Source organism: Trachemys scripta, chromosome 7 (assembly GCF_013100865.1).
Source record: "Trachemys scripta elegans isolate TJP31775 chromosome 7, CAS_Tse_1.0, whole genome shotgun sequence".
NCBI classification, from domain to species: Eukaryota; Metazoa; Chordata; order Testudines; family Emydidae; genus Trachemys; species Trachemys scripta.
Genome location: NC_048304.1, coordinates 126,427,958 through 126,442,473, shown reverse-complemented (window position 1 = coordinate 126,442,473; position 14,516 = coordinate 126,427,958). Strand labels below are relative to the sequence as shown.

General features: G+C 54.0%; 1 protein-coding gene across 2 annotated transcripts in view; it reads left to right on the top strand.

The window, feature by feature from the left end:
* The first annotated feature begins 1,488 nt into the window (after positions 1-1,488).
* DNMBP (dynamin binding protein) overlaps positions 1,489-14,516 on the top strand; it is a 41,862-nt gene continuing 28,834 nt past the window's right edge. Inside the window, exons 1-3 of one of the 2 annotated variants that reach the window (XM_034776153.1) lie at positions 1,489-1,812; positions 5,420-5,542; positions 6,009-7,976. In XM_034776153.1, the coding sequence (XP_034632044.1) occupies positions 1,668-1,812; positions 5,420-5,542; positions 6,009-7,976 (2,236 nt within the window). In that variant the 5' untranslated portion in view covers positions 1,489-1,667. Of the gene's footprint in view, positions 1,813-5,419; positions 5,543-6,008; positions 7,977-12,040; positions 14,280-14,516 lie in introns of those variants that run through there. The other variant, XM_034776154.1, reaches the window with a different exon arrangement.

Sequence of the window (14,516 nt, the reverse complement as noted above, 5' to 3'; positions counted from 1 at the left end):
TGATCTCGGCCCCGCTGCTCTCTGAGGTGCAGCCCTGGAGCGGGGCTGGGGGGAGCCGCGGCTGATCTCGGCCCCGCTGCTCTCTGAGGTGCAGATCTGGGGCTGCGGGGAGCTGCTGGCTGATCCGGGACCAGCTGCTCTCTGAGGTGTAGCCCTGTGGTAGGGGTGGTGGGAGCTGCTGGCTGGTCCGGGGCCCAGCTGTTCTCTGAGGTGCAGACCCGGGGCGGTGGGGGGAGCCGCGGCTGATCTCGGCCCCGCTGATCTCTGAGGCACAGTCACTGAGAGATCCTTTCTGGTCCCAAAGTCAGGGGAGCCCTTCCAGTTCCTCTCCTGAGGGCTCCACGACTGGATGACAGGAAAGCTCTGCTCAAGCTGCGGGTTCATCGCTTGGGCTGGGTGCGTTACAGATGCCTTGAGAGAAGACCTGTGGGATACAAAATAGAGCTGTATCAGACAGGGGGTCTCAGCTTGCAGAGTCATTTCCAGTAGCACTTCTGAGTTGTGCGGCCCATTGCACTAGTGCAGTGTGTGCATGTGCCCGCCTCGCTGGGTGTGTTCCCAGGCGTGTTTCTGCAAGGAGGGCTCGGGGCGAGTGATTGGGTGAACTGGAATGGGGAGAGCAATCCAGGCCCAGAGCTCTTACTGGGGAAATGAGTGGCAGTGCCCTCTGTCCCCCTCCGTAACTCTGATAGGTGCTTGGTGGTGCCCCGTGCCCCCCGTGGCTCTGGCAGTACATGGGTGAGTGTTGTGGTGCTCCCCGTGCTTCTGGCAGTGTGCGGGTGAGTGTTGAAGTTTGCCCTGTGGTTCTGGCAGTGTGTGGGTGGGTGTTGGGATGCCCTGTGCCCCCTGTGGCTCTGGCAGTGCACGGGTGGGTGTTGCGGTGCCCCCCGTGGCTCTAGCAGTGTGTGGGAGGGTGCTCCGGTGCCCCATTCGCCCCATGACTTTGGCAGTGTACAGGTGGGTGGTGGTGCGCCCCCCGTGGCTCTGGCAGTGTGTGAATAGGTGTTGCAGTGCCCGGTGCCCCCCGTGGCTCTGGCAGCATGCGGGCTGGTGATGCCCTGTGCCCCCCATGGCTCTGGCAGTGCACAGGTGGGTGGTGGTGCGCCCCCCGTGGCTCTGCAGTACGTCCATGGGTGTTGCGGCGCCCTGTACCTCTTCTATATGACTGTCAGAGGCAAGGTAAAGTTGCTGCTGCTGTTTATCTGCCTGCAGGTCCCTTGTGCAGCTCCTGGCAGGCGGTGTGCCCAGTCTGGTATGTCAGGGAAGCAGGGAGCTTCCTCTCCCGCCTCTTATTTCCTTTCTGACAGGAATTAATTTCCAGCATCTCTCTCTGCTTCTTCCCGATTATCTCCCCTGAGTTCAGAATAAGTGCACACTCTGGCACCAGGGTCCAGAGAGAGATGGGACAGGGCAGCTAAAGCACGGCGAGCCATTCTTGATATGGGCTTCAGCTCCCCCTGCAATGAGCTCTGGTCCCTGTGGGATGAGGGAGTGCAGGCACGGGGCCCCCGTGTGGTCATTGCCCTGTTTTCCTCGGAGAGGGTTTGGTCTGTCTCAGCATTTACACCACGCTCATTGTTCTGTCTCTCTCTGGCGACTCTGTCATTGCCGTGTGTCTAGCCTGAGGGACTGAGTCTGTCTGTGTCCTGTCCTGCAGATCCTGAGCAATGGAGGCTGGATCCGTGGTGCGAGCTGTCTTTGATTTCTGCCCCAGCGTCTCCGAAGAGCTGCCCCTGTTTGTGGGGGACGTCATAGAGGTGCTGCGGGTGGTAGACGAGTTCTGGCTCCTTGGGAAGAAGGAGGGGGTCACAGGTAAGAGCTGAAAGGTACTGAGCAGGACCCACAGAGATGGAGGTTTCCTAGGGTCAGTGGTTCTCACCCTGTGGTCTGCGGACTATTTCTAAGGCCATGGTCCTCAAACTATGGGGAACACCTCCTAGGGGGCATGGAGGAACATTTTGGGGGGACGCGGCAGGGCGCAGGCCAGCCCCAAGGGGAGCAGGGAGGAAGCACCACCCAGCCCTGCTCTCCCCACCAGCCACAGCTGCAGGTCCGGCTGTGGTCCCTGGCTCCTGGCCCCAACCATGGGCTCGCTTCTGGCCGTAGTTCCCGACCCCGGGCCCACTCCCAGCCACGGCCCCTGGCTCCCGGCCACAGCCATAGCCCCGCTCCTGGCCCCGGCTCCTGACCGTGGTTCCGGGGAGGACGCAGAACAGGTAAGGGGGGACATGGACAAAAACGTTTCAGGACTGCTGGTCTGCAGGGGTCCACGAAAGACAGACTGAAAACCGAACCGAATTCAACTGTAGATACAGATAATAGGTTTTCAAAGGGGTCCACACCTCCATTCAAAATTTTTTAGGAGTCTGCAAGTGGAAAAAGGTTGAGAACCACTGTCCTAGGTAACCTCAGGCAGGTCAGTTACCCCATCTGGGTACATTCCCCCTCGGCCAAGGGCCAGTCTGATGGCAAATACAGGGGCCAGAGCTGTTTGACCAGATCCTGGAGTCTTCCCTCACTTGGGCTGTATCTGATGCTCAGAATTTTTTCCTGTCAGCTTCATGTCGAATCTTCAGACAGTCCTTGTTCCTGTTTTGTTTTGTTTTGTTTTGTTTTGTTTTTTTTCAGTAGCGCTGAGTGCAGACAAATCCTCAGTAGGTGGGAGCCCAATTGTGCCAGGTGCTGTACAACTTGTAGTGAGAGAGACAGTCCTCTGACGAGCTCACAGGCTACTGGACAAGGCCATGAAAGGGTGGGAGGGAAACAAAGGCACAGAGAGGGGATGTGACCTGCGGGTCAGTGGCGGAACTAGAAACAGACCCCGAGTCTCCGGAGCTCTGGTCCCATGCCCTGCTTGCTGGGCTCTTCTGCCTCTCCATGACAGTCTCTTCAACATCCGCCTACTTCTGCTTCTGTAAACTCCTTCTCCCACGGGCCGGTATCTAGACCTATCCAGCTCAGGATGGAATATGATTTCATTGGGCTCCTGAAAGGACATAAAGAAAGATTGGAAGCTCCAAAATTCCCATAAAGGGCCATTTTAAAGTCTTGTAATCTCAACAGCTCTTTCTCGGTGTAATAATAATATTGAGAGAACATTCGAGCTCTCAGTCAGATGGGAACCAGATCACCTCAAAACGTGACGATTGTTCTTGTCTAGTTACAAAATGGAATCAAATCAACCTTAGAATAGGACTGTGATTGCAGCCTTAACTTTGGAGAGGCTACTTCCCCTCTTTTGTAACAGAGCAAAGACCCAGAGTCCTGGTCCTACAGCTCCAAACACGCAGACTTCTGCAGAACTCTTATCTTCTCGCTGTGCCTCAGGTGGCCAACAGAGGGCAATATGTGTGCACATATGTATGCACACACAGTCAGCCTGCTCCTGCTTCTACTGACATCATTGGCCCCAAACTATCTACAAGGAAAATCACCAACAGCTGCTTAATCACAGTACTTTCCCCCTGGACCCACATTCTTAAGGAGATATGGCTGTGGAGAGTGTGAAGGGGCAGTAACCAGGTGTGTCCTGCTAGCTCAAAGATGAAAAAACAGACAAAAGTCAATCAGGCTAATTCTTAATGACTTGTAACAGAAAAACCATTTGAATTTCCTGCTTTCTCTCTGAGCAAATCTGACTATTTTCAAACTAATTTTCCAAACCAAAAGTTATAGGGGGCCTAAAATAGACCTTTAGAATGGAGCGGCTGCAACTTACCCATAATAATACTTAACATGACATGGAAATTAATTAATGAAGCCTCACAACTTGGTGTGAGATGCAGCAGGATTCTTATTTCCATTCATAGGGAGGGAAACCCAGGCAGAGAGACTTGGTCTAGATCACACAGGAAGTCAGCAGCAGAGCCTGGTTAGAATTCCGGTGCGTATTAGGCCACTGGTGCTGCAGATTAAGGATAGTGACACACTGAATTACACTGAATTGGGAAGAACCATGTCAGGATGTCAGGAGAGCATCCAGCTCATTATCCCTGTGATTTTTCCAGAAAAAAATATGTAAACCCAACTTTACTGGCTACCAGAGCATCTGCACAGGGCAGTTTCCCTCATCATGGTAATCAGCCTGTCGGTATCTGAGCCATATCTCACCAGTATCTGAGCACCTGACTAAACACTGGAGATGTTGCTAACCTGTCCCATGGAATTAGGGCCCTACCAAATTCATGGTCCATTTTGGTCAATTTCATGGTCATAGGATTTTTAAAATTGTAAATGTCATGATTTCAGCTGTTTGAATCTGAAATGTCAGGGTGTTGTAATTGTAGGGGTTCTGACCCAAAAAGGAGTTGTGAGGGGGTCGCAAGGTTATTGTAGGGTGGGTTGAGGTATTGCCACCCTTACTTCTGTGCTGCCTTCAGAGCTGGACATCTGGAGACCGGCAGCTGCTGGCCGGGAACCCAGCTCCGAAGGCAGAGCCGCGGCCAGCAGCAGCGCAGAAGTAAGAGTAGCATGGTAAGTATTCTGCTTTGCTGCCTTCAGAGCTGGGCCTCAGTCAGCAGCCACCGCTTTCTGGCTGCCCAGCTCTGAAGGCAGCAGTGCAAAAGTGAGGGTGACATGGTCTGGTATTGCCATGCTTCCGTGCTGCTGCTGGCGGGGCGCTGCCTTCAGAGCTGGGTGCCTGGCCAACAGCCACCACTCTTCGGCTGCCCAGCTCTGAAGGCAGCACAGAAGTAAAGGTGGCAATACCGTGATCCCCTAAAATAACATTGCGACCCCCTGCAACTCACTTTTGGGTCAAGACCCCCAGTTTGAGAAACGCTGGCCTCCCCCATGGAATCTGTATAGTATAGGGTGAAAGCACACAAAAGACCAGATTTCACTGTCTGTGGCATGTTTCTCATGACCATAGCACTTTGTAGCTTACAACCCAAGTCTTGCAGCACCCCAGGGGGCAGGTCCGATTGCAGGATTGGGGCCTCTTTTTATAACCAGTACATCCTGATCCTGACATGGGGCTTCCCTGTCATAAGACAGAAGACGGAGGCTAAAGATTATATTTTTGCTTTCCCTGTCTGGGTGTTGGTGACAGTGAGGTCACAGTAATTCAAGTGGGCTGCTCCTTGCCCTGGGGTGTTGGTTGGTCTGTTGGGCATGCAGGAGGGAGGGTACTATATTTTTCTTAAAAAAATAATAAAGAACAACATGTTCAGAAATCCTCAAGAGCTCCTCACTTCCAAACCCATGGTCATTTCTGTGGGCCATGAGGCCAACCAGAGGGGATCCTGGAGAGGGGTGGGACGAGTCTGAGTGATGGTGGGGCTGGAGTCAAGGTAGACCCCGGGGGAGGCTGGGTGGTGATGGGGGGTGGGGTGGATCTTGGAGGAGTTGGGAATGGGGGAGACAGTCTGGGCCCCTGGGGAAGGGGTGACCATGTGCTGACAACTGCTTCTCGTTCTAGGGCAGTTTCCGAGCAGTTTTGTGGAGGCAGTGGATATTCCCAGTTTGAAGCAGGGAGAGAAACTGTTTGTCTGCACCAATGATTTCACGTCCCAGGAGCCAGGGAGCCTGTCGCTGCAGAGAGGTAACCTCTGTTCCCTCCAGTTGGCTCCTGCCCTCCCCTTCCCCCGTCCTGTCCCTTTCTGTCACTCATGTGCCTGGGGAAATAGAGGGAACCTAGAGCTCAGCGCTGAGGAGGGGTTTCCTAACAGAGCTGTGGATTCTAGGTCCACAGACTGCCTTGTGCTCCTCCCCTCTGCACCTGTGGGACTCGGACCCGCTTCGTACCCTGCGTCCTGAGTTCTGCATGTCCTGCCCCCATCTCTCATACACATACGCTGCACTGGGGTGGTCTACAGGTGGCCCCACAGCCCTGGTGTCATCTGTGGGGCTGGGCCACTACCATGTAGGTGTGCTCAGGTGCCCCACCACTGCACTCTGCGTGGCTGGGCTGGCGAAGGAGGTGACCAGGCCTGGAAGGGGAATGGGGAAAGACTCAGAAATTGCCATGGAGGTGAGTCCCTGACCCTGTGTTTCTCATTCTCCCCCAGGAGACCTGGTGATCCTGAGTGGCTCCCTAGCCCCCAGTTGGCTCCAGGGTAGAAGCTGCTGGGGCTCCAGGGGCTTCTTCCCATCGTCATGCGTGCGGGAGCTTTGCCTCTCGCCCTGGGGCCGCCGGCTCTCTCAGAGCACTGTCCTGGACGTGCCTGCTGACTCACTGGGCCAAGCCCGAGCCGTGATGAGCCTCTCTGCCCAGCTGGAGGAGGAGCTGGACTTTAGGGAAGGGGATGTTATCACCATTCTCGATATCCCTGAGCCTGGCTGGTTCACAGGGGAGCTGGGAGGTCGAAGCGGGATTTTCCCAGAGGGCTTCGTGGAGCTGCTGGGTCCCTTGAGAGTGACAGGTGGCCCAGAGGGGCCGGGGCCTTCCGAGAGTTACAGTGTTAATGGCCTGGCAGATGTGCCCCCCGAGGAGGAGGGCGGGCAGGAAGGGAGTGAGGAGCCGCTGGGCACGTATGGCATTGCCCTCTATCAGTTCCAAGCGCTGGAGCCCCAGGAGCTGGATTTTGATGTGGGAGACAGAATCCAGATTGTGGGGGCACTGGAAGATGGCTGGTTGGAGGGCATGCTGAGGGGGAGACGTGGCATATTTCCTCATCGGTTTGTCAGGCTGGAGGGCTCTGCTCCCTGCAGGGAAAAGAGGGGCACTGGGAAGTCGCAGGAAGAAGGCAGCTGTGGAATGGCCATCCATCAGGACCCAGCGAGTGCCTGCGCTGGGGCCCTTCCCCTGCAAGGGGAGGAAGGGGAAGACCTGAGTGCCAGGGGCTCACACCATGTTGAAGGGAAGTCCAATACAACTTCGTCCCAAACAGCAATGAGGTCAGAGGGTCCTTCTGATGTTGGGATTGGACAGTGCAAGCCTGCATCCTTGGAAGGGCACCCTCCCAGCACAGAGCTCCAGGGGCCCCTTCCCAAGAACACAGTGGGCTCCCTTCCCATTGACTCTGCAAAGGCTATCAATGGCATTTTCCCCGCCCCTCAGCTCCCTCCCCAGCCCAAGAGCAAACTCCGTTGCCAGGCGGTTGAATTGGAGCCCAGCCAGAGCCCTTGGGCCTTGCAAAGGCCCTTGGACATCTCTGCCTCACCTGAGAGGTATGGAGAAAGTCCCGGTGTTCCCCCATGGGCACCATGCTCTCCCCTGCGCAGTAGCAAGAGACAAGTCTTCCCTTCTTCCAGCAGCTGGGCTGCGGCAGAGCCCGGAGAAGGTCGGCAGAGCACCCTTTTCCAGGACCTGGCCAGCTGGGTGGAAGATCAAAGGCAGAAATCTAAATCCCGCTCTTCCAGCTTCAGTGGTGCCCACGAGGGCCTGGATACATGGCCTGGTGCCCTAGCAGACTGGCCTTCGCCCATGCTGTATGGAGACAGCTGCACTGACCTCGACTACAAGCTGACAGAGCAGCTGGCGCAATTTGAGAAGAGCCTGACTAGCTCTGGAGCTGAGTCGGACAAGAAGGTCTCCCGACACTTCTCCATTCTGGACTACAATTCAGAGAAGGACATTGTGCGTGGCTCCCCAGAGTGTGCCCCCCACTGGAGGCTGCCGGAGAGGAGGAAAGGCCTAAGGCCTCCACCTCCTCGCCCCAACGCCCCAGCCCCAGCTGTTTCTCCCTCCTTCTCAGTGCGGCCCTCCCGGCCTGCCCCTCTCCCTCCTCCAAGCAGTCAGAGAAGGAACACGGCCTCTCCACAGCTTCAGCCCAGGAGCCAGCCCAGGCAGGAGCCACAGGCAGAGGAGGGCCAGGGGGATTCAGATGGGGCAGCTGCACGTCAGTGCCCCTTTCTGCTGACAAGGATCCGGGAGGTAGAACAAGACCTGGAGGCTTATGGCAAGACTCGAGCTGAGCTGAACTCGATGCTAGAGGAGCAGCAGGATGAGCTGGTGAGATCAGAGACCCTGGAGAACCTGGATTTCTGTGACTCCAACATCAAAAGCCTCAATGCAGAGTTGCAGGAGCTGAGAGGTGAGACTGCAGCAGCACTGGAAATCTGGGTGTGGGAGGTCCTGGCCCTTTCTCTGTGTCTGGGGTTCTGGCCCCACCATTGACCAGGCCGCTGTGGCAACTGGCTCCTCCTCTTTCCTTCTGAGTTCTGAAGTTTGTCTATTTTTGTCAGAGTTGTTCTTGTACTAATTTTCATTAATGAAGTTCCCCCAATGCTCCCTCCCTGTTCCCTCATCTCCTCCCCCTCTTTTGACACCCCCTTTGGTCATCCTTCCGTATGTCCCTCAGGCTCACCTACCCCACTCCTCCCCTTGTACTGCTCCCCCTTCACACTCCTCATCCCTGTTTCCTTCCTGTCCTTCTCTCCCTCCATTGCCTGTCCCCATCACCAGTCAGGCCTGTTGCTGGTGCTTCCCTGCCCTGCCCTCTCTCTCAGAAATAATATGGTCCCTGCATCCCACCCTCTCTCCCCTTGTTTGTGGGGGAAGCAGCAGGCCCAGAGCTGCCTTAGAGGAAGGCAACTCCCTGGAAACAGCAGATCTGACAGTGCCTGTGGAGAGACAGATGGCAGCTTTTGGCCAGCTCTGATACTATGCTCGCTGAAGGGCTCCTGCCTGAAATGGAGCTCCAGAGCCATGGGAAGTTGTGTTCCGCTCTGGACCTCTCTGTGCCAGGCAAATCAGAGTATGTAGAGAAGAGCAGTGAATCTGAGCTGAGTTAGTGGGAAAGACTAAAGCAGGGTCCCATGCACCTGTCATTCTGTGGAGCCCAGAATTTCAGCTTCCATTAGAAAAAATAACTCTCCCATGCTTATGATGGTCAAGAAAAGCTTAACCATGTGACTTGGGAGTAACTGGTGCAGTGATATCTGCCTGAGTCTGCAAAGAACCTGTAACAGTTGCTCTAAGAGGGGAGACCTGCCCCATTTCTCTCAGTGGAGAGTTATCTCTGAAACGTAAAGACGGTGAGTTAAATATCCATATTGTTAACTGTTTCACTACTGACCATTTTAACAGAAACATCTGATCTGTGTGCTTCTCTTACACTCCTAAAGCACCTCTCTCCCCTTCCAGGTGCCACTTCACCCCCTTTAGTGCTTCTGCAATTCAGCTCTCTTAGCAGTACACAAACACTAGTGGCCACTGAAACCATGGGCACAGCATATGCTCGTTTGGATCCACCATCAGAACAAATAGCACTAGAGCTGCTGCTGGGGGTCTGCATTCTTTACCGAATTAATTACAGATCTCCATTCCGTCTTTTAAACGAAGCTGCCACAAACCTCCTGTTGCAGAGCGGCAGAATGCAGGGTTCTACTTGCAGAATTTAGGTCTGTCTGGTTCAGAGCACATGGGGCCTTGATTAAAAGCGAATAAATCCATGTAACTGTGGGTTGGGGGAGAGAGGATAACAGCCTGCAAAGCACCGGGGAGGGAGAGATGATTTGGTGTGATGCTGAACCTGAGGGAATATTCCCTGATGGGGGATGCATCTGGCTAGGGCACTGTTTCCCCAAGGACAAGGTGGGAGCCCCACTGCCCTGGACAGGGGATGGATCTGGCTGATGGATCTCAGTCACTGTGCCATGGCAGTGACTGAGACTGGAAGATCCTTCTCCAGAAGAACAGTGTTGGCCCCATGACCAGCACCTGCCATGTCAGAACTAGGTCTGTCCTGCAGAGGGGAGCATAGAAGGGAGTCCCTGCAGCCTGGACCCAAGCCTCTCCCAGGTGCTCAAGGTCAGCAAGGGAACACCTGGGCCTTCTGATGAGAGAAATTACCAAAATCCTCTGGCAGATGCCCTGGCCTGTGGTCCTTGGATCCTAGCCCTTCTTGCTGAAGTCCTTACAAACACCTGCCCCAGCACTGACCACCCCATCCTGGCACAACTGTCAAGGGGGTGGCAGGGAACCGATTCCAGCAGCACCTGCCTCTGCTGAGGCCCTAGATCCCTCCCAGGTGGGTCTAGGCCAGGCCATGGAACCAGAGCCATGCTGGCCACACTGAGGACCGATGACCTGACAGTGGACACAGATGAGATGCCGAAGCAGCTACTACTCGACCTATTGTCTGCCTTGGCAGTATTGCTCCTGAAGTACAGCTGACCGGCCTACCTGTCCTGCTGGGGCAACAGAACTGCGCTGTGTGGGCCTTGTTCATTCCTTCCCAACTGGTCCCACATGGTTCTGATGTGCAGCTGTCTCTGGGTATTTGGCTCTGTTGTGTCCCTCAGAGCTTCTGGAAACTACTCCCAAAGGTGGTGGTGTCAGCAGTATGCCAGTAGAACACTGCTGTATGGATCCTTGTGTCCAGAGCAGACCCCAATATCTCCCAGGTAATGCAGGGCCAGAGGAAGATTGTAGTGTGCCTGAGGAGCAGCTGGGCTAAACTAAGTCTAGGAAAGGCCTAAGTTATACCAGTCAGAATAAGCAATTGCTCTGAGGAGCTGTTAACCACCTCCACCTCTCCTCAGCTGGGGGCATCACCCTCCAGTAGTTAATGTAGTATCCAGCCTGACCCTGTCTCAGTATTCATTAAAAACATCTCCACCTGACAGGCTGACTCTGTCCATTCTTCTTGGTGAAGACCAGGCCCTGGCAGCTGACAAGTTCATCATCTCCAGGCTGGTGGCTGCAGCTCCCTCTACCTTGACAAGAGCAGCCCAACCCCTAAGTAGAACGGGCTGGAGAAAGCATATCACACTGCAGCTTTCATTAACGTGGACACCCCTCTTATCCCAAACAACCTGCCATCCTTGAACAAACAAAAACCTTGACACAAATCAACTTTAAAAAATAAAGGTAAATTAATACATTTTAAAACAACCCAAAGCCTCTCTGAGGCGGAGTTTTCACCTTGTAAAGGGAGAAGAGCCAGAGACTCCATGGAGTCCACTGGGGACTGCTTTTGCTGTCAATTTGATGTGGAAGGCACTCAGATACTATAGTGCTGGGCAGCAGATACCACTCTCAGGTGGAAGATAGATAGCTCTGTAGCCCACTCTGCCAGCTCCAATGCAGGACTGAAGATTGCAGATGAATCTGAAGCAGCCTGTCTGGCCGCATGACCAGCACCTGCCATGTCAGAACGGTCTATCCTGCAGTGGGAGGCACAGAAGGAAGTTCCTGCAGCCTGGACCCAGGCCTCTCCCAGCTGCTCAAGGCCAGTAACCCTAGGGCTATGTCTACAGCAGCACTTTTGTTGGTCAGGGGTGTGAAAAAACCACTCCCCAAGTGACATAAGTTTTACCGACAGAAGCGCCTGTGCGGACAGTGCTATGTCAGTGGGAGAGCACCACCGCTGCTCCTTGGGGGTGGTTTAATTACACCAGCAGGAGATGTCTCTCCCATCAGCATAGCTACACCGGAGACCTTACAGCGGTGCAGCCGGTACAGGTCTCTAGTGTAGGCATAGCCTTAGTGGGGCCTGTTGAGAAGGAATGAACATGGCCCACCTAGCACAGCTCTGTTGGCCCCTGGCAGGCCAGTAGTCCTTCAGGAGCAACAATGCCAAGATGGATGACATGTCAAGCAGTAGCTACCTCTGTTCAGTTGGAGAGGCTCACATTGCCTCACAGACCAGCCTGCAGGTGTAGGACCACCCACCATGGCAGGAATGTCCCCTGGGACGCCGCATTAATTGGAGCTAGACGCAGACTAGAGTGAGCAGGACAGAGCTTACTCCAAGCCGCCCAAGGCTTTGGCCACCTCCCAGGGGAGGCCAGGAGAAATCCCGGAGAAGGGCCCAGCCATGTTCAAAAACGTTCCCTTTGGGAAGCCAGAGCAGGAGAGAATATGTCAATCATTAATTTGGAGCAGGGCAGAGACTGTGCCTTGAATGGGGCAGCTCTCGCTGTCTGTGTGACTGACGGGCTGTGTCTGAACTAGTACTTTTGTCAGTATAGCTTATGGCACTCAACAGTGTGAAAAAACACCCTCTCGAGTGCCATAAGCTACACTGACAGAAGCGCCGGTGTGGACCGTAGTATTTTGGTGGGAGACGCTCTCCTGCTAACATAGCTACCGCTACTCTTTGGGGATGGTTTAATTACATTGATGGGAGAGCGCTCTCCCGTCGGCATAGGGCAGCTGCACGGGAGACCTTACACTGGTGCAGCTGCAGCGGTACAGCTGGGCTGTTGCACGGTCTCTAGTGTAGACATGTTAGACGCTGCCCAGTTCATGTTACAGCAGAACCCCAGGACAGCCCTGCAGGAAGAGCTTTGTGTGGCCTGATTGCGCCTCATCTCTGTCCTGGCAGCTGATGACTCTGCTCTGTGGGTGAGTAATCAAGGCAACCCCCTGGAGTTTGGCCAGGGAGAGCTAGGGAGAGCCCTGGGAATATGTGGGAGAGGACTCCACAGGAGCTAACTGGTCTGTGATTTCCTGTGGCCCTGCTTGTTTCTCTTTTTCTGCCCGGGGGCGGGACGTTGGTGTGTGCTGTTCTCAGTGTGTGGCTACCTCATGCCCCAGTGCCAGCTCTTCCCTGCCTCTGAGCAGCCTGCAGGGCCCTTCGGAGAAGTCGCTGGCTGCCGCCTTCAACATAACAAAGCAGAGAAGCCGGTTTGGGCAGGGCAAGCCCATCCAATCCGCAGCCCCAGCTCACAGAAGGCTGGTTACTAATTACCTCGGGCAGCAGGTGGGAGAGGCTGAAGCTGGCTGCTGATTGGGTACGAAGGTTAAAGTCTTACAAGTGAATTTCAGGCAGAGAGTTTCAGAAGGGAGCGTCCAGAGTTACTCAGGAAGAGTCCTGGAGCGCTGGAGAGAGGTGGCTGCAGGCCAGGCCTGGGCTCTTGGAGCTGACCAGGGCCGGGCACTCTCCACGCCAAGAGAAACATGTGCACTTACCCCCGGGCAAGAAATGGGGCCAAAGTTCCAAAGCAGGAGCCCCGGCTCCTCAGCTGGGAATATGAGGACTGCAGCACTCTGAAGAGACGGGACATCACTGACCTGGACAAGCTCTACAGAGACCATTGCTGGAATGACAAATACAGAGGAGAACGGCAGTATGTGGACTCCCGGTCACTGGACAGAGAGTGTGAGCCTTATAGGAAGGGAGAAAGCCAGTATATGGAGCATGGGAGGGTAGATGAGGACTACAGGGATTATAGGAAGGGAGAAAGTCAGTATATGGACTTTAGGAGAGTGGAGTGTGACTGTGGGGATTACAGAAAGGTGGTAAACCAGTATAGGGATGATGAAGACTATGGGGATTATAAAAAGGGAGTTATTCGGTATATGGATCACAGGAGAGCAGATGGGGACTATGAGGATTACAGGAAAGATGATACTAAGTATATGGACCGTAGGAGAGCAGATGAGGCTTATAGGAAGACAGACAGCCGATATAAAGAGGATGAATACTATGGGAGTAATAGAAAGGGAGATATTCCGTATATGGACCACAGGAGAGCAGATGGAGACTATGAGGATTACAGGAAAGATGATAATAAGTATATGGACCGTAGGAGAGCAGATGAGGCTTATAGGAAGACAGACGGCCGATATAAAGAGTATGAATACTATGGGAGTAATAGAAAGGGAGATATTCCGTATATGGACCACAGGAGAGCAGATGGAGACAGAGATTCTAGGAAGGCAGAAAGACAGTATAGAGAGGATGTAAACTATGGAGATCATAAGAAGGGAGTTATTCGGTATATGGATCACAGGAGAGCAGATGGGGACTATGAGGATTACAGGAAAGATGATACTAAGTATATCGACCGTAGGAGAGCAGAGGAGGAGTATAGGAAGACAGATAGTCACTATAAAGAGGATGAAGACTATGGGGGTTATAGAAAGGGAGGTGTTCAGTATACGGACCACAGGAGAGCAGATGGGGACAGAGATTCTAGGAAGACAGAAAGACAGTATATCAGGGATGTAGACTCTGGGGGCTACAGGAAGTGGGAAGGCCCGAATATGGGCCTCAGGAATTTAAACCAGGACTTTGAGCCCTGTAGGAAACCCAAGAGCTGTGTTACGGATTGTAGGAATCTGGCTGGAATCAGTGAAAATTGTGAGGTGTCTAATCTGGGACCAGACATCTGGAGCAGAGAGCCCAGGACGTGGGATGCGGAATACAGTGGCTTTGGGGAGCCAGCGAAAGTGGCCACAAAGCACAGGCAGCTGGATGTGGAGAGTTTGGGAGATGGATACTCAAGGAAACATATGGGGCATTCAGACTGGAGCCGGACCTGGGAGCACGAGGACGAGAGACCAAGTGGTGCGGACTCCTGGCAGCGGAATAGCTGTTACAGGCGGACAGCCCCTAGTGCCCTGAGGCACTGCGAGTTTGTTCAGACCAGGAAGGAAAAGCAAGGTACAAAACAAAATTGGTTGGGAATTAGCTTGGGACACAGTGTGTGTAAGGGATTTTTGCACTTCTCATGCCAACACCAGAGCTACCAGCGAGACCAGCCCCCTGCCATGAGCTGTAGTAATACATTGCACAGCAGATAGGCTGTTCTCACTGTACTATGAGTGAATGACATTTTCAAAGTTAGCTCATTACAAATGTTAAATAACCATCACTGCATGTCAGAATCATTGCCGGAGA